Genomic DNA, 26,237 nt, shown 5'->3' on the forward strand with positions numbered 1-26,237 from the left:
AATCAGCTCTAAATCGAATCCTAAATTACCAAACGTTTCCCACCCTTAACTCTTACCCTGTTTTACCAGGTGTGACTTGTATTATAAGAAAGTTTCCAGACTCGTTTGGGAAAAAAGAGGAAGAAGAGGGTGAGTTTATGATCAAGTTCCAGTTAATTATCATTAATAGTAAATGTACTTTTGTGATTGTCCTTATAGATCTTTGGGGGTGTATACTTGTGTATATATGTATATTTATATATACAGTAAGTGTTTGGGGAACTCTTTATTATAGGGACCAATTCTCAGTATTAACAAGTTGCTTATTAGCATGCATATTATTAGAATATTGGCGGTTTATTAGTACTTATAAAACACATATTCTGCACGTCCATATTCTACATCCCTAATCCTACCCTAACAACTATTATACTAACTATTAATAAGCACCAAATTAGGAGTTTATTGAGGCAGAAGTCATAGTTAAGGGTTTGTTAATAGTGAGAATTGGACCTTAAAATAAAGTGTGACCTGTGTTTGTATAAAAGTGTGTACCTTAACCATAGAGGTAATGAAAGTAGAAATATGGAAAGCAAGGTTACCAACTTTGAGTGTTCCCAGTCACATTTTGCATTTTGAACTGTTGAGTACAATGGCTTTAAGGCATGTTACTGTCTGGTTAGGACATGAAGAGATGATGTTAATGGATTCCTCTCATGGTATTCAAATGAATGCTGCTCAGGCATCAGAAGAGCTCTCGGAATTGGGCAAGAAACTTCTTCAGTGTGAGGTGAGATTTTTTTTGAAAAAACACCACATGGTGTAACAACTCTAACATAACATTGTGTGCCGTTATTATATTATGTGCAGATAAGTACAGTAACATTTATCAGATAAGTAACATTTTTTATGTAATTAAATGTTCATAATGTGATATGTTCTCTAAATGTCTTGAGCTCACAAAGCAATTCATTTTTCTCCAGTTCTAAGGTGTCTTCATTGACTTCCGTTTAGATATCGGATTATATTTTTACTTAAGGCTCTTAATAATCTAGCACCTTCATATCTGAGCGATCTTCTTAATTGTTGTACCATTATTATTATTAGCTGCAGTTCCACTATCAAGCCCGAGGCTTCCGGGATTCGAATGTGCCTCGCCTGGACTTACTCAGGGCCAACAGCCAGAGTTTTTTGGCCAGCCAGAGCACGGCTCAAGCATAGAGGGGATAAAGCCATTGCTATTGCTGGCCATAGGTTGTGGAACAGCCTCCCCCGGCTTAAATCAGATTTTTTTAAATCATCCCTTAAGAATTACTACTTTTGTCTAGCTTTTAATTCGCTATCAGCTCTTGTCTTTGAATGTGTGCATGTGGTACTTTCTATGTTTTATGCTTTGGTCAGCCGTGTTTGCTAAATGTGCTATATAAATAAAACAAACTTGAAATATTTTAATGGTAGTCAATGATGACCCAGAAATCTCAGTTGCCAACATTTGTGTTTAACAGAACAAATACATTTATGCAGCATTGGAACAACTTCATGAGATAATTTTAAATTTGCAGTGAACTATCCCTTTAATTCCTAATGATCACATTCTTTATTGATTGTCCGATAGTCACACTTAGTTTAATGGAAATAAGGTCTTATTCCGTTTCAGACAGTACTGACAGCTATTACTCATGGGCACATTATTTTAACAGCTGTCAAACAGGAACTTTTTTTTCTGTGATGTCCTGTCCACCCCTTTAAATCGTCTGTGATGCAAATATTCTATTAGAAAGCCAGACATCTACTATAATGTGTAGTGCTTGAAGTGGGCCGGTATACAGTATACATCTCTATTTTAATCTTTAGTGTACCTTCACTTTTTCTCAGATGTTGCCGGTACTTTGCCGCTCCAAGTCAAAGCGTCATTGTATGGGTGATTACTAGTAATAACATCACACTGAAGGGAGGGAGCGCTTATGCTGCGTTCCAAACAACTGGGATTTTAGATATTCCCTCAAACCCAGAAAAATTACGGAGGCCAGCAAGCAGCATTTAGGCCAGTCAAATTGAAGAAGACAAAACTTTACAGGCGGGCACTAACAGAAACCAAGCGCAGTTTTAATGATGACGACAGTGAGATGTGAGAAAGCAAACATAAAGCCAATGGTTTTAGAATAAATATGATTCTTTCTCAGAAATGCAAACTACTTATCTTTGGAGAATTTTGCTGTTTTCAAATAAAACTTTCACACAATGACTTAACTTGTGTTCGACTTGACATGCCTAAATGCATGACAGATTATTTACAGTATAACAGATCATTACAGTTTATAGCATCTAAGGCAAAATATATTAGGAATAACAACGCTCAACCCCAAAATCAATGCTCACTCATGTGATATGCCTTCTTATTGTTCTTTTTATTGGTGTGTATGTTTTGTAATTAGGCCAGTGATTTGTGAGGTGCCTGCGTCTGCCCCTACACAGGTCCACACAGAATTCACATACACCAGCAACATCAGCTTGCTTGGAGCTCGAGCTTGTCCGCTGAATGCATAAATTGGTGTTGCTATGTAGCGGACTGCACTGGTTGAGCAGTCTGAGATGCCTCCCTAAAGTCGGTGTCCTTGTTAGTGGCTGGACGACCCCTTCTTGCAGCCTGTGGAACCCTTGGCTGGCCCAGCTCCCATGAGCCGGTTTGAGTCGCATTTCCGCCCTGTTTGAGACAAACCATTGGCCTTCCCCTGAGACATCACACTCATCTGCGTTACTCCTGTCTCTGTATAGTGGACATCTGCTACTTTCAAACTTGAGTCAGCCGTTCTGTATTGTTTATGTGTTGACCAAGGCTCAGACACTGTGGACATTGCATGAACCAAGGGTTTGTGGTTAACATATACTATAAAAACACTGCCCTCCAAAAGGAAATGGAAGTGTCTGAATGTTAGGTATAAAGTGAGCAACTCTGTCAAATGTGCTATACTTCTGCTCATTTGGGTGTAGCTACCAACTGAAAATGTGAGGGGTTGCCAAATACCGCAAAGTAAATGTTTGTGTACAGCACAGTCTGAGGCATCGATAGGTATAGCAATGGGGGCATCCGGAATCGAATGAGATAGCATGGTTGCTTGAGTTAAGGAGTCTTAAGCATCCTCAAACAATTGATCCTTCACAAAGCCCGCCCCATTTTGCTATGTCCGACTTCAGCCAAAGCGCTCCCACTGCTCTAAAGAATATTTATCGTGAAAAATCTTTTCTGGAAAACAATGATGTGTACTTTCAGCCAAAAGCAATAAAGTCTACAATATGCATTTGAAGTATATATTCAGGATGTGAAAGTGACTCGGCATAAGAAGTCTTTACTGTTATACTGTACATTATGAAAACTAAGATTCCACAGTGACATGACTTTTAGCTGGGATCATGTTTGTACAGTGTGACGACCAGCAACATTTGCGAAGGACTTTTTTAAACCGCATAATGCTCAGCCAGTTAAACTCTATGGTTTGATTGTCGGACAAATGGCCAGTAGCAACAGGGGGGCGCATAATATCGGCATTATGATTGGTCCGTTCGCATGTCAATCAAACTCCACGCGAAGGGTCAATTTGGTCAGGAAATGTTTTTGCTGTCTTTTGAGGGTCCTGTGATAAAAATTCACCATCCCTAAAAACTCTTGCAGTGCTTGGGTGTAGTTCAGGGAACTGATGTAATGATGTTGACTTCATCCGGTAGAGGAACTGCCCCAACATTTGTGATTGAATGACCAAGAAAGTCAATAGTAGCCAGGCCAAACTGACACTTTGCAGGGTAAATAATCAAGTAGTTCACTTTAGAATTAAAATTTCATGATAATTCACTTCCCCAAATGTCAAAAACGAAAAACAAACATGTGATGGCAAGGCTTTGGGGATAGTTTGTATAGCCTATACTTGTACGGCGTTTAATGATATATGACCATAACTGACTGCATTTGAGACCCATGATCGCGAACCCGACAAAAGATCACGGTGATAACTTATGGATAACTTATGGATATCACCCAGCACCCGAAATAATACCAAAAACACTTCAAACAGCCTCCATTATTCGCAAACGGTGGATAAAACCTTGAAAAATGATATATGAGCCCGCCAAATCACAGAGAACCCAATTCGCATGGGCTTAAGATCACAGACAACCTCTGCATAGATCAAGCGATCAATAACAAAGCAATAGTGACGCATAGTACAAAAATGTTTTACTAGCATAAGATTGCTGCGCCATTCCTATCGGATCCAATATTGAAGGCACAGCACTGCTTTTTATTTTTAGTCTCTCTACAAATCCAGTGCCTTGTTCACAAAGGAATCCTTGGAGAAATGAAATGAACAAACGCTCCATGTTTTTCCCACATGAGCTGGAACGTCTTTAAAAATAAACTTTAACCCCCCATCCCTAATATCGGAATCCGAAGGAAGGTTATGCAGTGACTGTATTCTTCCACAACCTGGGATGGCACAATATTTAGCTATCTTTAACGACATGTTTGTTTATTGCTTGCTCGCTCTATCTGGTTCCGCGCCACTGGTTCTGCGCCACTGGTTCTGTCGTGCGCGAACCAGTGGGCATGGCTAGAAGTAGTCATTGATATTTTTCTTTGGAGGCGGTGTTCAACCTAGGTGCATTCCAGAACCTGCCATTCGCTGGGCCTGGTGTCAATAACAGATGTAATCTCAGTAACAAGGGCGTTTTCAGTTCTGACACTTACGCGTGAATACGATTCCCTCTTTCCCTAATATAACAAAAGCTCGGGTTAAAATTATGATTTTAATTCATGCCTCCTTTAAAAACTGCTGACACATTCTTAAAAACGTTCACTAGCACACAAAAAAATACTGTAATGTACTCTTAATGTTTACTATATGTAAGCAGTAGTAGGTTGTATAGGGAGCCAAAGAGATGACATGTTTTTGTATGCCAACCCGGAAATTAGCGGCGCACTGGTTTCCTCGATCAAAAGCCTATGCATTTTTCCCATAGACTGTGATTAAAAAAGGGTTATGACACTTACACGTTTTGTCTATCAAGATAATCTTTACAAGTTGACACCACATTTGTTACTTTCGAAGCAGAAATACAATCGGCAGAAGTAAAAAGCTAACACAATGCTATCAACAGACTACACATAAGGTCGCTCTAAATCAACGTCTCCACCAAGCCTCCGACAACTCTTTCAAAATGTATTAAAAATGTGTTCCCTGGTGAGTAATTACTCCGTGAATGAATCCACATCTACGATTTAAGAGATTTGTGCCCATGTTGCATTATTTGTGAGTTTTGTTTACCACAGACCTTATTTTGGGCGATTTACCAAAAACCCATTAAAAAAACCCATAGACATTGGAGAGATGGAACCGGAAGTGCTAAAATGCTAACTCGCTTCCGGGTTTTGCATTCAAACATATGTCATCTCTGCGCCTCCCTATTAGTGTTGTCACGATACTGGAATTTCTAACTTTGATACAATACCTAAAAAAATATCGATATTCGATACCATTTTCGATACCACGGGGTAAAAACTTCCTTAACAATAAGGCCCTAAATTTTTTACATTTTATTTAAAGTTAAATTGAACAAGATTAGACAATGAGGTATATTTTTACATTATTTATTAATTATTAATCTGATGTTAATTTTACTAATACATTTATTATTTAAAATCAAAGTTGTATTTGTCAGTATTAATGGACCAGAGCTTACATAAATAGTTGTATTTTTTAACTAACATTTAAAAGAGATTAAAAAAAACTTGAACAAATGTATTGCTCATTCTTTGTTCGTTAATGTTAGTTAATAGCCTACATTTATATGATTACAATTTTTTAATTTGGCTTTTATTCACATTTAATCATTGATCAGCACACATATAGACAGAAACCAACGCAAACTTTAAACGCAAGAACTGTTGCAGAGACTCCGCACTGGCCATCTTTCTAACATTAACAACGTTTAACCGGAGCAAACGAGACAAGTGGATGAAATCATTGAACAGCGCACACACATAGAGCGCTATGCTAAACAAGAAAGTGCAAACGTGTATCACACGCGAGAACTGTTGCGGAGACTTTACCCGCACCAGCATCATTTCAAACATCAACTTAACCAGAGCGAACGAGACGAGTGGATGAAATCATTGATGAGCGCACATAAAGACAGAAACGCATGCATTAAACATGAGAACTGTTGCGGAGACTCTGTAAGAACATAAACAACATATAACCAGGGCGAATAAAACGAGTGGATGAAATTATTGATCAGCGCACATACATAGAGCGTGATGGTAAACATGGGAAGCGTCAACGAGCGTTCACCAAGCGCCAGATGTGTTACTGAGACTCTGCACTGGCCATCTTTTCTAACATTAACACTTTTTAACTGCCGCAAACGAGTCAAGTCTGTGAGAGGAGGCGGAGCTCTGTTGACACAGCGTTCACGTGCAGTGTGTGTCAACTCACTGTCGGAAAAAAGAGAGTGAGCGGGAACGCGCAGCTGGTATCGATACGTGGGACATGCGTATTGGAACCGTTTCAGATTTTTCAGTATCGATACTTATCGAAATATCGATATTTTTGACAACACTACTCCCTATTCTGTGAATGATATTTTATCATGTGTATTGCAGTATTCCGTTGTATTAAATATTGTGAATTGACAAACTATGTTAAATAGTAATATATTACAATAATATACTGTAATATAGTATCATTTACTATGGTAATGTTCAAAAACACTATAATATCTAATAATTTTACCACAATTTACTTTAGCAAATGCTTTTATGGCGTTAGAAGTTGGACAAAACTATGTGAGCGTGTAAGCACAGCGCGCAAGCAGATTACAGCTGCGAAACAGGAAAAAGTTGAAAACACAGAAGACAGACATACCCACATACAAAACACTCCACACACACAATATGCACACGTACTAACACACAGACAAAGACACACACACACGGACGCGCACGCACACACACACACACGGATGCGCACGCACACACACACGTACACGGACAAGTATGCAAACACACACACACACACACACACACACACACTCTCAGTGAGAGCACACATTTAAGATAAAGGAGAGAGAAGCACAGGTCAAATATAACAGACTATAAATTCCTATATGCAATATTAATTAAGTAAAACTTTAAAATTCTAAAGCAGCCCCCCCGGCCAGGCAAATATTGCAAAAAACAGTATGCAAATGGTGGCGAGGAACCAAAACTCTAATCGAGAAAAAAAACCTCAGGAGAACCCAGGCCCAACCAGGGGATTCCAGTTCCCCTCTGGCAAAAGCTGCTGCCTCTGCACAAGCTCCAGAGAGCTTGCACAACAAGGCTAAATAAAATAAATAAACTTACTAATAAGGTAAATTATAGTTTAAGATTATCATTAATAATCTAATAGCATTTGAAATTTTGTGGTGAAGACATGTCAGGTGACCGCGTCCTTCTTTATCCAGCTCTATCATCTCAGCTCTTGTCAGGTCCCCACTTCCCATTCTCCGCTCTACCATCAGGTCAGGCCATGAACTGCATCCTGCTCGCTGTGGTAACCTTGGAACAATGAGACAAGACTGGCTGAGAGTAGAGTACTGTTCTGTACTCTTTGATGCAACAAGTACATCAGTTGTGTTTTTGGTTCCGGTTGATCTAACTAATGCAGCCTAAACCCTCTGAAGATTTATATTATGGAAGAGTAGTGTATGCAAGATTAAAAAGATGCGTCTTTAGTCTAGATTTAAACTGACAGAGTGTGTCTGCCTCCCGGACAGTGCAGGGAAGACTATTCCAAAGTTTAGGCGCTAGATAGGAAAAGGATCTACCACCTGCACTTGATTTTGAAATTCTAGGTATTACCAACTGACAGGACGCCTGAGAGCGTAATGCACGTGAAGGACTGTAATACAAAAGGAGTTCATTCAAGTACTGAGGAGCTAAACCATGTAAGGCTTTATAGGTAATAAGCAAGATTTTAAAGTTAACGCGATGCTTTATAGGTAACCAGTGCAAGGTTGACAGAACCGGGCTAATATGTTCATACTTTTTTGTACGTGTAAGAACTCGAGCTGCCGCGTTTTGGACCAATTGGAGTTTTTGTAATAAGCCTGCAGGGCAACCACCTAACAGTGCATTACAGTAATCTAGTCTTGATGTCATGAATGCATGAATTAACTTCTCTGCATCTGAGATTGACAGCATATGACGTAGTTTAGATATATTCTTAAAATGGAAAAACGCAATTTTACAGGTGTTGGCGACGTGGCTCTCAAATGACAGATTACTATCGAATAGAACGCCAAGATTCTTTGCTGACGACGAGGGTTTTATGGAACATCCGTCAATAGTTAAACAGTATTCTTGGTTGTTACTTATAGCAGTTTTCGGTCCAATAAGTAACACTTCCGTTTTGTCCGAGTTCAGTAATAAAAAGTTGTTACTCATCCAGTTTTTTATATCGACTATGCATTCCATTATTCGATGGAACTGCTGTGTTTCATGAGGCTTCGAGGAAATATAAAGTTGAGTATCATCAGCATAACAGTGAAAGCTAACTCCGTGTCGCTTTATTATATCTCCTAGAGGTAGCATGTATAATGCGAAGAGCAGAGGCCCTAAGACTGAGCCCTGTGGTACACCGTACTGGACTTGCGATTTGCGTGACACCTCATTGTTTATTGCTACAAATTGAAAACGGTCGGATAAATAAGATTTAAACCATTTCAAAGCTATTCCCTTAATGCCGACATAATTTTCGAGTCTATGTAGGAGTGTGCTGTGGTCAATGGTATCGAATGCAGCACTAAGGTCTAGCAGCACCAATAACGAGATACAACCTCGGTCAGACGCCAATAGCAGATCATTTGTAACTCTGATCAAAGCAGTCTCTGTACTGTGACATGATTTATTTTTTGTTAATTTAGCCACCGTGTTAAATAAAAACCTAGGGTTGTGCTGGTTTTCTTCTATTAGTGATGAAAAGTAGGCGGATCTAGAAGTTTTTAGGGCTTTCCTGTATTTTCGAATACTATCCTTCCATGCTGTACGAAATACCTCTAATTTAGTTTTCTTAAAGTTGCGCTCCATTTTTCGGGCCGCTTTCTTTAGAGCCTGAGTGTGTTCATTATACCACGGTGTGGGGCTGCCATTTTTAATCTTCTTTAAACGTAGAGGAGCAACTGTGTCTAGCGTTACCAAGAAGGTGGAGTTAAAATTTTCAGTGGTAATGTCAAGATCTTCAACGTTATTTCTCATGCTAGAGATTTGAGACAATTCGGGCAGATTATCAAGAAACGCATCTTTGGTAGTTGAAGTTATTGTTCTACCATATTTGTAACAATGAGTTTTATTTGCAGCCGTAGGCCAGTGAAGCAAACATAATAATACCAGATAATGATCCGAAATGTCTTCAATCTGCTGAAGAATTTTAACATCGTCCACATTTATACCGTAAGGCAGTATTAAATCTAAAGTATGATTACGAAGGTGAGTGGGTCCTGACACATGTTGACTAATGCCCATGGAGTTAAGAGTGTCTTTGAAAGCCATTCCAAAGGCATCTGTATCGTTATCTACATGGATGTTAAAGTCACCAACGACACGGAGTCTATCTGCGGCCAGTACTAGTTCTGATAAGAACCCAACAAATTCTTTAATAAAATCTATGTGGTGCCCGGGAGGCCTGTATACAATAGCTAGAATAAATTTTAAAAGTGTTTTATCCTTAGTATTAGGTGTTGAAACATGAAGAACCATGACTTCAAAATAATTATATTTAGAGTTCGACTTCTGGGAAATGCTAAAAGAGTTATTGTAAAGTGCTGCGACACCTCCCCCTCTGCCTTTTAGACGAGGCTCATATTTATAATAATAATCTTGGGGGACAGATTCATTTAAAGAAATATAATCATCTGGTTTTAGCCATGTTTCTGTCAAACAGATCATGTCTATTTTATGATCTGTTATCATATCGTTAACAAAAAGTGCTTTATTAGAGAGAGATCTAATATTTAGCAATCCGAGTCGTAACAGTTGATTATCTGTATTTTGTTCATGTTTAGTTTGTTTAACGTTTATTAAATTACTTTCAAAAGGTTTACGCATTATTTTATGTTTGCTAATCCGAGGGACAGACACAGTCTCTATTTTGTGATGTTTGGGAGAACGGATTATTACATGTTGTACATTTTGTTTATTCTGCGACGTGAGACGGCAAGCAGACAGTTGGTTAAGCCATTCTGTCTGCTCCCTGACCTGGGCCCCAGCGAGTAAAGCTTTAGCATTAGCATTAAGACTTTTTGCCATATTTCTAGACAGGATGGAAGCCCCAGCCCAGGAGGGATGGAGACCATCTCGTTTCAGCAGGTCAGGTCTGCCCTCAAAACTCTTCCAGTTATTTATAAAAACTATATCATTCTGCAGGCACCACTCAGACAACCAGCCATTTAGTGATGATAATCTGCTATAAATCTCATCACCACGATAAGCAGATCGACAGAGTCGAACATCATTTCTGCCGACGTGAATAACAATCTTACTGAATTTACGATTAGCCTTAGCCAGCACATTTAAATTTGACTTGATGTCAGGCGCTCTGGCTCCCGGTAAACATTGGACTATGGTGGCTGGTGCCTCTATGTTAACGTTCCGAACAATAGAATCACCGATAACTAAAGCACTTTCAGCAGGTTTCTCAGTCGGTGCGTCACTGAGCGGGGCAAACCTGTTCGAGACTGTATCGGAACAGTCGAGTGATGTTTTGTCCTGCGACTACGCCGTCTCACAGTCACGAAGTTTCCCAGCTGCGGGGGATTTTCAACAGGAACCGAGCTGTGTGCGCCAATATTGCTCACATCCAAAGTGTTTTCTATCGTCGTTAAACTCTTACTATCCTCAGATAAAGATTGGATGCGAGACTCTAATTCTAAGATCTTCTCTGTCAGCCTAACTATCTCCCTGCATTTATCGCATATAAAACCCTCGCAGCTGACAGAGAAGGCTAAGCTAAACATATGACATGAGGTGCAAGTAACAATAATAGGAATAGAAGCCATAACTCACCGGATTTGAAGTGCAATTCCAATTTACCAAGGTTACTTGATGAATCGTAGTATACACGCTTAAAAAGAGAAACAGTTAGCACACAAGACAAACCAGAGGCAAGATGATATTCCACAGTGTAAACAGAAAGCAAGCTAACATGCTATTGCTATGCTAACGGCGTTAAGTTAACTATCACTTTTGGCTTAGAATCTTCAAGTGAATAACAAGAACAGGGTTATTGAGATATCAGGATAAGTTGGCAACGACAATAATAATTAACGATAATAAAATACACTAATATTAGAGCGAAGTGGTAAGCGCACTGATACAAACAAGCCGCCGGCAGCGATGCAGTAAACAGGAAGCTTTAGTAATGACACTGTTTTCAGTGTGCCCGCACAGCTGTAATCTGCTTGCGCGCTGTGTTTACACGCTCACATAGTTTTGTCCAACTTCTAATGCCATATGCTTTGCATACTACACAATTTTTTCATATGGAGGTGTAAAAGATTGCAATTGACACTGATGTACGTGAATATTTTATCTGTCCACATTACGTCTAAAGAAATATTTGCCAAAACAGCCTTCCTTAGTTCAAGACAGCTTCTAGCTGCGTGACGTGGCACAACGCAACAGTAAAGCGGGTTGCGTCATTGAATCTCTGTCAGAATGTGTCAGTTCTCTTTCGTGCTTGAATGAACAAAAACACACAAGATTATGCCTTAAAGCACATTTTGTTTAGTATTTTCGTAAGCACAAAGCAAAATCCGGAACGCTTCAGATCTGCGAAGAGCGTCAGCTCTTAAAGGGGCCACATTCTTAAACCTGCTGCTGTGACTCCTGTCACTAATGTAAGAACAAAAGAAAGAAGAAATTAAAGTGTTTTGTAGCTTTAATGAGAATGCTTATGTATTTAATTTAAAATTTTGCAGTAAAGACTGTGTTTGAGAACTTTATTCAATTTCTGCATATTTCCTACCTGTTAGACTACCTGTTATTAATGGTTAATAAATCTAAAGCTTTTGAGACTATTGTTTTGTTTGATTTAATTTGTCATTAAGATGTGACCAATAAAAAGGGGGTGGTGCCATTTTTTTTTAGTTTCAGCACATCTCAACTCAACTCAACTAAAAACAAGAAAAAGGTAAAAGCACAGAAGACAGACATACCCACATACAAAACACTCCACACACACAATATGCACGCGTACTAACACACATAGACATAGACACACACACACACGGATGCAGAGGTGGGTAGAGTAGCCAAAATCTTTCCTCAATTAAAAGTACAAGTAACTATAGAAATTGTTACTCAAGTAAAAGTAAAAGTCACTATTCTAAAAATTACTTGAGTAAAAGTAAAAAAGTATGCAATGAAAAAACTACTCAAGTAGCTTGTTACTTAGTTACTTTGTATCTGATTATATAGGCCTACTACATGAAATTAATATTAACGGCAATATTTTAATATTACATTTTAATCAATATTTTTAATTATCATAAGCAGATATCTTTGCAATATACTAGAGAGACTAAAGAATAGACAAACACAGAAGAGACAAGCATTTCTGTAAATTTCATCTAGTCCTGATGTCAATGTAGTTTACACAACTTATTTAGAATAATAGACCATGTCAAACTAAAGCATGAACTAAACTCAGAGCATTTCCTAAGATGATCTAGAACATCTGCAGTGCTCTCTTAAATGAAATACACATTTTTGAACAAAGCTCATGTTTTCTCGTGTTGTGTCACGTGTGTGTTGTGAAACGCTCTTACTTGTAAACAAACAGTAAACAGTGAACCACACGCCCATCAACAAGTTTTCTTCCTTCTGTTCTTCAAACGTATATTTCTGCAAGCGCAAGTCTCTGTGTCTAACAGGTAACGCGCATGTTGCGGTGTCTGACGAACAGGTCGCGCGGGTGCGCGCATATGGCGGGCATTTATCATCGCTGGCAAACAATATGACACATTTGCAGTTTTGATTGTATAGATATAGATTAATATCCACTTCATCCAACGCTCTTTGTGTTCTGCGTGTTCTTAAGTTTCACGCTACGAGGAGTGAGTAATCCTGCTTCAGATGATTCAGATCGTGCTGCGAACTGAACAAATCATTTGAACTGATTCATTAGCCTATTCAAATGGTTTTGCCCATTGTTCAATCAATGCTTTCAAAAGAATCGACTCAAAAGAATCGATCACTCGGGAATGCCCGTAAAAAGAGACGACAACCTTGAAATAAACAACGCGTTTTAAAAAGCATATTTTAAAATGAAGGAACGAAGGAACGTCACGCAATGTAAGTTATGTAACGAAGTAAAAGTACAGATTTTCTATTAGAAATTTACTCAAGTAAGAGTAAAAGTACACACTTTTAATTTTACTTAAAAAGTACATATTTTCCAAAATGTTACTCAAGTAAATGTAACGAAGTAAATGTAGCGCGTTACTACCCACCTCTGCACGGATGCGCAGACACACATTTAAACACACACACGGATGCGCAGACACACATTTAAACACACACACGGATGCGCAGACACACATTTAAGATAAAGGAGAGAGAAGCACAGGTCAAATATAACAGACTGTAAATTCCTATATGCAATATTAATTAAGTAAAACTTAAAAATTCTAATTCACATGCCACTCAAAAGTTCTGTGCACGGCCATGATCCCAGCCTAGACGTGGTCAAATTCACACTCTATGCCCGACCTTTTTATAGTTCTCTTACAATTCTGTGGTGCTAAATATTGTGGTAAAATTTATTTTAATGTAGAATCTATGTTTTAGTGATATTTAAGTCAATTTTGAGCTTATCATTAACTACGATATATCGGTATATTGCATATATATAAACAAAAACTGTACAAATTTTCACATATGTGACCCTGGACCACAAAACCTTATGTAGCAAGGGAACATTTTTAGTAATAGCCAAAAATACAGTATGGGTCAAAATGATTGATTTTTCTTTTATGCCAAAAAAGTTATTATGTTAAGTAAATATCATGTTCCGAGAAGATATTTTGTAAATTTCCTACCGGAAATATATAAAAACTTTATTTTGTGAGTAATATGCTTTGCCAAGGACTTAATTTGGACAATTTTAAAGGCGATTTTCTCAATATTTAGATTTTTTTGCACCCTCAGATTCCAGATTTTCAAATAGTTGTATCTCAGCCAAATATCGTCCTATCCAAAGCATACATCAATGGAAAGCTTATTTATTCAGATGATGTAAAAATCTCAATTTCGAAAAATTGAGCCTTAAGACTGGTTTTGGTTTTGTTGTCCAGGGTCACATATTAATTTTTTTTTTCCAATTGTCACTGTCAGAAAATTCTAGAAATGTCTGTAGCATAGGGAAGGTGAGAGGAAGCGATGGTGGGTGACTACGTCTGGAACTTGGCTCACCAGAACAGTATTAGACATGAAGACAAAAGCGCTTAAATGTACACTTCTGGGCCTGTATTCATGATAAATCTTAGCACAAAGAGTTGCTCCTAGTGACAAAATTCTAAGAAAATTCTTAGAAATGTTGGCATTTCCCCTTAGAATTGCAGAAAAGATCCTAGTAAAGAAAAAAGTAATTCATAAACCATCTTAACCCTTAAAAAGAGCTCTTAAGGTCCAAAAACACAAAAAGTGAGAAGAAATGTGTTGCTATTCATGACAATTTCCATATTACTGTTAAGGTTTATCTGATTTTTATTGTTTTTTGTGTGTGTTCAACTTTTGTTTATCTTGGTTTTGGTTTTCTTGTATAGCTGCTTTGATGCAATGCAAATTGTAAAAGTGCTATAAAATAAAATTACATTGAGTTGAATTGAATGACTGTGAGTTGATAAGACACAACACATTATATCGTGCAGGGTTGATGTTTGTGACCGATCCTATTAGAGACACGCTAACATCTCCAAGACAGCGCAGAAATGCCATAGCGCCTTCTTGGTCAACCAACCAATCACAGTCTTAAAAAGACTGTGTCATACATAACAACGGGGTCAGCCCCTCCTCCTCACGAAGATAAAAAAAAATGTGTCTTTTCCTTGCTCGGAGTTGCTCTCAGATTGGTCCTAAATCGTTTTTAAGATAAGACTCCTACGTATAAGTTTGTAAGCTAAATTAAGAGCTTAGAGGATTCTTAGAAGCTTTAAGAATGCGGGCCCTGGAGTTTTGGACGACTCATTTTAAGTAACTGCTATGTTTAACTGTTGTTTTGAATATAGTGCTGTGCCAGTACCTTTTCATTTCTGTGTACGAAAAATAATATTGTATATAATGTATAAATGTGTGGAAATATTTTACTGTTTTTTGAGTACCGTCGATGGTAAAAAAAATTATGTGATTTTCATATTCAGCATGTTCAAGTTCATAAAGAAACTTTTTTAACTTTTTAAAAAATAAAGCAAAACACAACTTTTTTTATGTGATACATTGTGTAATGATACCAAGGACAAAAGTAAATTGAGGTAATCAGAATAGTTTTTGAGAACCATTTAAATTACTATATATGAATATATATAAACAATTAATTACATAATAGTTGCAAAGTTGAGATGAGCAACAATAACTGATGGAGCACCTCATAATCACTAAATTAGTGCATTTGTAAAAATGTCATGTTCATGGATCTTAATGAAGCCTTATAAGCATTCTTTTACTTTATTGTAATAGCAGATTTTAATAACAGCTGTTACATTTTAACAATTACACAAAACAAGTACTTTTGCAAACATAATGTAAATAAAAAATATATTTTGTGCCCAAATTTAGTGAAAGGTAATTACTAGTGTAAAGGTTGTTTCTGTTATACATTATGTGCTGGTATTGCCTTATGAATGGTTATTACATTACAAGTTGCCACAGTATGTACACATTTGTCATATACTGTAGAACATATTACATTATTTGAAAAACAAAAATCATATTTTTATGATTTTATTCAATCATGAGCACAAGACCTTATTACGTTATGAAAAAATATTACATTATAAACATTTTTATTACATAAAAAATGTAATACTTGTAAAATGTATCATTATGTGCAGTTATTACATTATGAATTGTTACAGGTGACTTCTGCTTTTTGCTAAATAAAGTTTTCCTGTTTTTTTTTCCTTTTAGGATATTTATATGACTCTCCTGACTATTTCTTTTAACTCCCTGTCCTGGAGAGACACTATGAACTGCCAAAGAACTGCTAGTATGCTCTGCTGGCCTTTGCTAAAACAGGTGCCTATATTCCTTAATTTCTGTTGAAATGTGATACATTTCCTAGTGAAATAAAAGAAACAAATATGATAGGCATACTTTTTCTGTCACTATGGATTTGAGATTAACTAATTTAATTACTGAACAGGTTGTTGATGGTAACCTGCTACCAGAAGCTGTGACCTGGCTTTTCACCAGTGTACTAAAAGGACTGCAGATGCATGGGCAGCATGAAGGCTGCAATGCTGCTCTAACTCAACTGGCGTGGCTCATCTACGAGACTCTGGTACGTCAGGCCAAATGTGACCACACAAACTATATCAGTGTATTACACAGAACAGCTTTCACAGCAGATGTTAAATTATGGAAGGAATCGATGACTTTAAGTGATCTTTTAGAATTTGTGTAGCTGAGTCTTTATCACCAGAGCTAACAGCAGTAAACGGAGACTGTGATAAAAGAAAACTTTACCTAACCCTCTTTTTAAAGGATGGGCAGAACCAGATCTATGACCTGCAGTTAAATACATAGACAGGTAAGACCCATGTTGACGACCCATGGCCTAGACTGATTGATGAGTTAATAATATTATGAATGGGCTCTATTGCAACAGGTAGTTACTTTTTTAGTAATTTGGTGGGTACAGGGTCTAATAAATAAATTGTAGATTTAGATGTTATGATAAGTTAAAATAATTCTTCCTGTTCTATTGGTGATAAATGCTACAGCTTTTGTAACGGTACGCGTATTCGTATCGAACCGTCATGAGCTGTCACGGGGAAAATTCCAAATGAAGTCATCATTCCTATGCCCTACTCCCTTCGAAGGGCAGAGCCCTTGGAGTTTATACTTTGGAGTGAACAAGGCATTTACCTGCCATTATGTAGACGTTTGGTATGCACTTGGCAATGGAAGCGACATAATTTCCTCATTATCTTCAACTGGCATGTTCCTGTGACAACGAAGCATTGTGTCTGTCCGTAAACTAACTAAGCTATAGACAAAAAAAATCTTAAAACGGATACAGACACAATGTTTAAGTTTATACAAGTATCTAGTATCTCGTTGTGATGAGGACTTGTTTGACCATCATCTAATCCTTTCAGATACACATTCGGTCTAATTACGAGCCAGATCCAGCTTTGGTTACCTCGGGAAAATGAGAAGACAAACATACTAAGAGTAACATATTATTCCATACTATTTGATGTATTAAGTACATCAGTTTCAATGGGAAGTGTTCTTGGTTCTGGTCGATGTAACTAGTGCACCCTAACAATCATGTAAGGGATTTGGAGTGTGGAGCAGTAGAATCAGGAGTAAGTGATGTTGAATAAATTCGTTTTTAATCTAGATTTAAACTTTATTACAAAGAAAATCATTGTGCAGATTTTTTGGTCTGATAAGTAAAACTTCTGTTTTGAATTTGGAATGCTAGCCATCCAGATTTGTATATCTCTGATCAGTTTTGGGCAAGTTACCTCCAAAATGTAATAAATTATATATTACTAGTTACTGTCATTGAAAAGTAATTTGTTATATTATTTTAGTCTTTGAATTGTAATGCATTACAATACTTTTGAGTTACTTTTATCAAAATAACCACAAAAGTAATGACTACCCCGCTGGAAAAAAAAACACCACAGAAATGAGTATTTAATAAAACCTAATGGTTTCCAATGGAGTTTTAATGGAAACCATTAGGTTTTATTAAATACTCATTTTGTAGTGTGTTTTGGACATTATTTGATTATGATTTAATGGTCTCTTCAACAGAACCCAACACATAGCAGTAGAGACTTTTGTTTCCATTACAACCAATAAAATTACTATCATAACCATTAAATCCAGTAGAATTTATGTGATTGCTTCTATCACTTTTTCAGCAGTGTATGCATTCTAAAGTGCTAAAATATAGTTTATTGCTGCTCATTGTACATCCACTGGAGGACGATGTGTTAATGCATAATGATTGTGCTCATCTATGTCATGGGCGGGACAAAAACCGCATCAACCAATCGGCAAATTGCTGTAGGCTACAACAGTATGTCTGTCTACAATGCTTAAAAACAATGCAGGAATTAATACTTTAGGATTCGAGTGTCAATGTCTGTATCAGGTAATATCCCTGGACTACCACAATATAAAAAAAGTTAATTAAACAAACTATCTGCAAAATTAGTACTAGTTTGACAATACTTATGCGGACATTCCGTATCAAGGCAAACAATGTGCATCAATGCGTTGTCGAGCACCCACAGTCAGCGTTTTCAGATGCGTTTAAATACTCAAATGAAATATATGGAGCCTCAAATATAAAAGGCACAGAGAAGGCTCATGGCACAATTTAACTAATAATCGCTGTCAGAATCACAAAAGTAAACAAACTGCCATGTGGTATATTATGGTAGCGGTAAAGCCCACTATGATGCAAGCTATTGCTAAATGACAGGGTCAAACGCAGAACTTCTTACTACTTACTTTCATTTTGTTTCTATTCTTTTTTAGAATCCGTTGCATTCATTTCAACCATCGGATTTCAGAAATAGGAATTGGTATTACAATCATAGTACTTTAATCACAGATTTGGTTTTTCTGGGAATGCGATGTGTTGGTAAATTATTAAAAAAGAATTTCAGGGGGAAAATACGTTGCTGTAACGTGCGTTACTGAGATTGTAACGGGTATAATATTACCCAAATTTTATTAGTAATGCGTTATATTACTGTTACAAAAAAAACTAATATAATACTGTAATATCGTTACTTTTGTAATGCGTTACTCCTAACACTGTCTCTGATACATTGCATCATATTGGTTAATTGATGTTTCACAGGGAGCTGAGTGTCATCAGTATAACAATGAAAACTAACTCCATGTCTCTTAATTATAGCCCCTAGGGATAGCATGTATAACGTGAAGAACATAGGTCCTAGCACTGAGGCCTGTGCCACTCCATACCAAACTCATGATCGATAAGATACCTCTTTGTTTACGGCTATGAACTGAAAACGGTCAGATAAATATGATTTAAACCATGCTAGAGCAGTGCCATTAATGCCAATATAATTTTGTAGCCTATTTAAAAGGACTCTGTGGTCAATAGTGACAAAGGCAGCACTAAGGATTGAGTAAAAGCACCATACAGTGCCAGAAATCAGCCACTTTTTCACTTGTTTTTATGACCTATATGGTGAATGATTCAGACAGTGTAAATGTGCTCTCCATCTCCACAGATTGCTTTCATAAGGCTTTGCATGTTGCCAATCATTGTAGATACTGCACGGCAGCTATTTAAGCTGATGCTACGTTACAGCCAAAGCTATTGGCCATTAACAAATGATTTCTTTGATCATTTCACATTGATTCTCAATACATTTGTATGGAAAAACACTTGGTATCTACTTGTTAAATAGTTTGGGTTCTTCCATTCTTTAAAGGTTCTTGTGATATTCTTGCAATACACGCTGTTGCGGTCATTCAGTAAAACTCCCTTTACAAACTGGCAATTATGTAAGATATAATTATGTAGAAATGTTAAATTTAACAAAAGTTTTGCAGATATATACATAAGATAAAAGTATAGTAGTGACACATAAATAAAGTCTATTTATTTTCCTATCACCAAGTAACAACTTGGGTAACAACTCTTTTTTTTCAGTTCACCCTTCACTGCAGCCACCTGCTGTCGTCTGAATTTCAGGCGAGGCAAGGCGCATCTCAAACGAGCCTAAAGATATCAGTCAGCGATTCCATCCATGACTAACATCTGCTGTAAAAGCTGTTCTGTGTAATACTGATATAGAGTGTGTGTTCACATACCTCTAAAAACAATTCTATGTCCTTATTATGATCATTTGCCTACTCTTTTGGGTTTGTTTGATTACAATTCTTTAACATGGATTCAAATCTGATTGCCAGTGCGAGTTTCTTACACAAAGAAAATAGGGTTGATTTTGGTTTCATGTGGACTTTAAAGTGGGTAGGCTGCCGCATAGAGGAAAATAGATGCACAAAAACTGAAATTTCTTTCGTCATTTACTAACCTGCAGAAGGTCATACAGAATGCAATAGATATTTTGAAGAAGGCTGGTAACCAAACATCACTGGCCCCCATTGACTTCCAATGTATGGACAAAACCACTGACATATTTTTAGAATATCTCCTTTTGTGCCTCACAGAAGAAACAGACATATAAGGGTTTTGTCTAGGAATAGAGGGTGAATAAATGGTGACAGAATGTTTATGATTGGGTTAGCTATCCCTTAAAAGCCAAAGGGTTGAAACTAGCAGTCACCTACAAACAACAGTTCCTTGTTAACCATTAGAATTCAAAAGTGCATAAGGCAGCGGCAGTGTTGTTGTAATTTGAGAAAATAAACAAAAGGAGCATTACATTTTATTTCTCCACAGAGGCCTCGGTACATTGAGCTACGTTCCATCATGAATCAGATCCCAGACATCCACATAGATGCACTTGAGCAGTTTGACCAAAAAACCATCCAGCCCACTGTCTCAAAGGCTGCGGAGAAAAAGAGAAAGGATCAGTTTAAGAGACTTATTGCAGGCACTGTGGGGGTAAGGCTGCTAACTTGTTCCTTTTTATTAATCTTTTCCTATTGCAAGAACAACTTTTTTAAAACTTTCAGTTTTAAATAATTTTGAGAGAATATTTGGGGAAATATTGCAGAAATCGTAAATAAATGTATACTAAAAAACTGATCTTGTTTAAAAATTGTGGAATTCTCAATTAAACTTACTATTAAAAGGGCTATTGTAAGATTATTTTAAGTAAAAGTACATGGAACACCATTGTTCTGAATGTTATAATTCATTTGGGGAATCATGTGAGTGAAGTCAAATTCATAAAGTGTCAAAGTGGTGTAACCACCATTTAAGGAGCAATTTTGTTAATATTATGCGAGAAGACATGTGACAGGAAATTAAATCACAGAGAAGAACCCCTGGTAACACTAACTGGTGCATGCAAAGGTTAGTCATTCTTTTTCACATGTTAGATAATTTGACATTTTAAGGGTATGGTCAGGTATTCTTAGGTATGCATGTGAAATGGTATGACCCCGGTAATTCATTGATCGTTCATCATTATCATAAAAATGAGTATTAACTTGAACATTTTCATATGAAAAATTCCCAACTAGGCCATGCGTTTACGTAGGTGTCCATTTATGCCTGTTTTTTTTCCGCTCAGCACTGGTGCTATGCGTTTTTCCCACGATCAGCGCCAGCGTTCGACTGGGCGCCCAGAGTTGAAAAATGCTCAACTTTGGGCAGAACGCTGCGCCTGCAGCAGGCGTTTTCAGCCGTGTAAATGCGCCTCGGTGGACACAGCCTGTAGTGTTAACAGTTACGCAGGTTGGACTTTTATCACAGATGTTTCTGTTAGGGGCCCATTTAGTCAAATACCACTAGTTTATGATGCTAATTAAAAATGTAATGTTAAACTAAACTACTATTTGGAACTATTTTCTATTGTTTAATGTTATATTTTTGAGAAATGGTTCTTTATCCACAATTTTAGAATTAAACCGCTGTGCATCTAAGATTAATTAAGATAATTTTGTTGCCCAACATTACCTGAAATATTTAGCTTTAATGCATATTTCTGTTCCATTCACTTAAAATTTTAAGCAATACATAATATCATATAATACTGTATAATGTTATATATTCACAAATGATTTTATAATGTAGCAGAATGAAATGGGTGTCTACAATTTATGTTTGATTTGTCATACATAAATTCAGTGATAAATTGTATTTCACCAAATTTTTGGTTAACATTTCTTTTATTAAATTTCTGAGACCACGCGCATGCGTTGCGTGCTCTCAGACATTGGAGACTGGCACAGAAGTCAGGAAACTTCAAATCTATCTATTTTTGTGTTCTGAAGATGAACAAAGTTTTTAGGGCCTTATCTGGTCCTGATCACACTGTCGGGGCTTATTTCTGCGATAACAACCTTCTGCCTGTACATTATCCCTTAATTAAAATATTTAAATTGCTCATGTGTTTTATTTGTCACTCCTTTTTCCTTCCAACTTCTTACTATTAACTGTTAAAATGTGGTTTTGGTGGATTTAAACTAAATTGTGAAAATCGGCACACCTGTGATTCTGTTAACAAGTTTCTATAACCAATTACTGACAGCCCAAGATATTGTTTTTTTTTTGTGCTGACAGAAACCACTTGGACAGCAGTTCAGGAAATATGTTCACATCCGAAACTTACCATCTCTTTTTAAGAAGCCGAAGCCTATGCAAGATATTTTGGAGAACACTAATGCTGCAGGACTGATGGGTCTATTCACTCCTGAGTGTGACAACTGCTGAGGGAACAGTCACTTTACAATATCTTATGGACAGTTGATCTGGGTTTTGTTAGAGCAATTCATTATTACACAAGAAAAGAACATTTGTGTGTTCATGTCACATGATTGGTTGTGTTTTTGTTGTTTTATGTGTCCTTGTTATCTAAAAAAATTAAAAGTTGTATGAGGACCTCTGCTTGGAAAAAAAGCAATTTAAACAAAACAAAGTAACTTTGAAAGAGTAATCTTTGTAATTGTAATTTATTCTCATCTCAACTTTATTTATGTAGCGCTTTTTACAGTTTTCATTGTTACAAAGCAGCTGTACATGAGACATATTGACTATAAGCAAAACAATTAAAGTTGTACCTGTAAAAACGAGAAAAAGGTGAAAACACAGAAGACAGACATACCCACATACAAAACACTCCACACACACAATATGCACACGTACTAACACACATAGACAAACACACACTGATGCGCAGACACAGACAAGTACGCGCACACACACGCACAGTGAGAGCACACATTTAAGATAAAGGAGAGAGAAGCACAGGTCAATTATAACAGACTATAAATTCCTATATGCAATATTACTTAAGTAAAACTTTAAAGTTCTAATTCTATTCTGTGAATTAGATATCCAAAACCAGCATCCAACACTACATTCCAATATTGTATGATGGCCTTTTTTTAAATAAAAGACCAGGTTAACGCTAATTACCATTTGACATGACTGTGTACAGATTATGTAAAATGTGTTGATTTATATTCAGAATTTTTAATAAATGTATGCTTGAACAGTTCAGTTACCATAGACTTTCCTTAGTTAGGAAATCTGAAGTGTGTTAGACTTCGACACAAATAAGCATTGCATGTGTAAAATCTATTATGTCAGTCAAAAGTTGACTATGTTTAGCCAAAGTTCTAATAAGTAATAAATACAAATATAGAGTACTACACAGTAATGTAGAGGAACTGTATTCTTGTATGTTGGTTGAAGATGATGTGGATTGCCTCTTAAATTGAGCATTAATAGAAAAAAGCTGTTTTGACAAAAAGTCAAATGTACTTTCAATTATAATTGTGGAGGAACACAAAATCTTGGTAAGAATCCAGTTACATAAATAAACTTAAACTGGAGTTTCCATTAAAGTTGGCATGAAACTGAAGTAACAATCGTATTCGTGACATATGTCCAAGTGAAACTGCTTCTGAAATGTAGGGCTGGACTTGATGGAGAACTGATTGGATCGTTGGAAGATGGGCATTGCTATAAAATGGAGGCAGATTTGAATGTGAGTTTGCAGTCAATCGTGGAGGATTATTCCACACCGGACTCAGCATTGGTACCAGTCCACAAAGAAAGCGTATTTGAAGATTGAGGGCACATGAATTTTAAAAATAATGAAATGCACAGATAAGTCACTTATAAAACACTGAAATATTCCATAAAACCTATGATTTTCAATTTTGATTCATGCCTCTTTAAGTCTACTGCAGGTTCTTTTAGCCTATCCATGTCTCAAAATATAGAGGAGTGCAGCGCAGCAGAGCGATAGGTTCTATTTACCTCCATTCTTTTTAGATTTGAATAATTTAAGAACAAACCTGTTTTTTAAGTCAGCCCCTGATGTTAGCAGTCACACCTTTGGTTTTCTAATAGCATTTCAAGAATATTCACTTGTTCTAGAACAGTGGTCCTCAAACTGGGGGCCCCAAGATGGATCCAGGGGAGGCACAGATTTTGTCAAACATCAGAAAAAAAGATCTCCAACCAAAATAATTGATGTTCCAGCATTGTATAACTGAACATGTTTTTGGTTTCATTACAATTCTAAGTTTAGGATTACAAGTCTTTATTTGGGAGGCTGCAAAGCGATGCACTCTACACAAAGGGGCTCTTACAACAAAAAAGTTAGAGAACCACTGTTCTAGAAAATAAGTTGTGAAGTATCGCCCGCATACTTGACTGAAAAAAGGGTAAACTCAATGTCATGGTCGGTAGTTGTCTTCCACAAATAGTTCAAATAATACATTTGACTTATTTAATAAATATTTGTATTATGAATAAAACTTTTAAATTAGCCTATTGCAATGGTGTAGGCAGTATAACATTTTTGGCCTGGCGTGGTTAAAGGTGCGGCGCTTTCACTTAAAATACAATTATAAATCCATGCTTTCGCATTTCTTTAGTGCGGATGTTTGCTATGTGCAAGGCTGCGCACTCCTCTCCAGCACGCTGTCACAAGAGCAAGCCAGGCAGGAAAGCGGATCCACATGGAGTTGGGTTTATTTTAATCCAAAAAGGGACCAAGTAAAAGCCATGGAAACAAACAAGAATAAGGCAGACTTAAAGTACACTACAAAATAAGAGCACACACAAAACCCACACTGTAAACCCAGACAAGTTCTACTAACTCAAAGAATTTAAGGCAGCTGATTGACTCCACTTTTGTACATTTGAAGTGCTTGTATTAAAGTAAGTGGAACTTTCATTTCGTTTTGCCTTACTGACTTACCACTTAGTTTAGTGGTTTATTTATTTTCTTTTTTTAACTTAACTTATATTTTAGAGTAAACCTACATTTTGTAATTTTCGATTGATTTGACACATCTAAATCAACAGCCCATGATGTTAGTGACTGAAACAGAGGTAGTTCAGTTGTAAGACAAGAATATGTTGTAAGCCTGAAGAGATAAATGTTCATTCTTCTGTCAATAAATATCTGCTTTAGATGCTGTGTATTGAAGTCATGGTTATTTATATGATTTATTTCAGTATCTTGATATGTCTGATTCTGAGGTGCAGTGTCGTTTTATTAAAAACCTGTGTTGAGAAACATGTTTAAATAACTTAAATAATTACTTCATTAATGAAAAAAGATTTTTTTGATTTGCAACTAAATCAAATGTATTGTGAAGGATATTTTACTTTTATCCATTGTCTATCAAATATTAAAATAACACAAATGTACCCAATAGATGTGCATGGGGATGGATTGATCTGGAAAGAAGAAGTTAGGGTAATATTCTGTGTAGCAGCCCGGTTGAAATAATAAAGGGTGTAGCTCCTGCACTAATGTTGTACGGTTTCCTTTATTTGTGTATTGTCCTTATTAACTTCACAACACCATAAGAGCTAAAACAGATGAATAAACAATATTGGAATGTGTAAGTAATTCACATTCATATAAATGAAACTAAACAATTGACATATAGCAAAAATTACAAACTTAATACTAACATTTATCCTAGTCAACATAAAATTACTCATAAATTAAGCAAATACATATAGTATTAATTTCACACCCTCCTACACCCCATCAAGAACCCTGTGTTCAGCAAACCAGCGGCGTCTTGTGTTACCTTCTCATAAGGGAAGTAAATTGCTTTCCCGCTCATTCTCCTTCACAACTCCTTCCCGGTGGAACATTCTTCCTAACTCAGTCCGGTCAACCACATCTCTCACAACATTCAAAAAACTTCTTAAATCCCATCTCTTCTGTGAATACTTGACAGAAAAAAAACTAACCTTTGGTCTAGCTATTGGTCTAGCTTTTGTTGAAACTAGTAACTTACAGTAGTAGTATTGCTACTTTATGACATATTGCTTATTGCT

At 36.7% G+C, this 26,237-nt stretch overlaps 1 protein-coding gene across 2 annotated transcripts in view; it reads left to right on the forward strand.

Moving 5' to 3' along the window:
- LOC130559254 (exportin-5) overlaps window positions 1-25,687 on the forward strand; it is a 108,526-nt gene extending 82,839 nt beyond the window's left edge. Inside the window, exons 29-34 of one of the 2 annotated variants that reach the window (XM_057342217.1) lie at window positions 70-129; window positions 663-769; window positions 16,193-16,300; window positions 16,428-16,565; window positions 20,694-20,858; window positions 22,485-25,687. In XM_057342217.1, coding sequence (XP_057198200.1) covers window positions 70-129; window positions 663-769; window positions 16,193-16,300; window positions 16,428-16,565; window positions 20,694-20,858; window positions 22,485-22,634 — 728 coding nt within the window. In that variant the 3' untranslated portion in view covers window positions 22,635-25,687. Of the gene's footprint in view, window positions 1-69; window positions 130-662; window positions 770-1,086; window positions 2,331-16,192; window positions 16,301-16,427; window positions 16,566-20,693; window positions 20,859-22,484 lie in introns of those variants that run through there. The other variant, XM_057342218.1, reaches the window with a different exon arrangement.
- Window positions 25,688-26,237: the final 550 nt, after the last annotated feature.

The sequence above is a fragment of the Triplophysa rosa genome, linkage group LG9, assembly GCF_024868665.1.
Source record: "Triplophysa rosa linkage group LG9, Trosa_1v2, whole genome shotgun sequence".
Classification (NCBI taxonomy): domain Eukaryota; kingdom Metazoa; phylum Chordata; class Actinopteri; order Cypriniformes; family Nemacheilidae; genus Triplophysa; species Triplophysa rosa.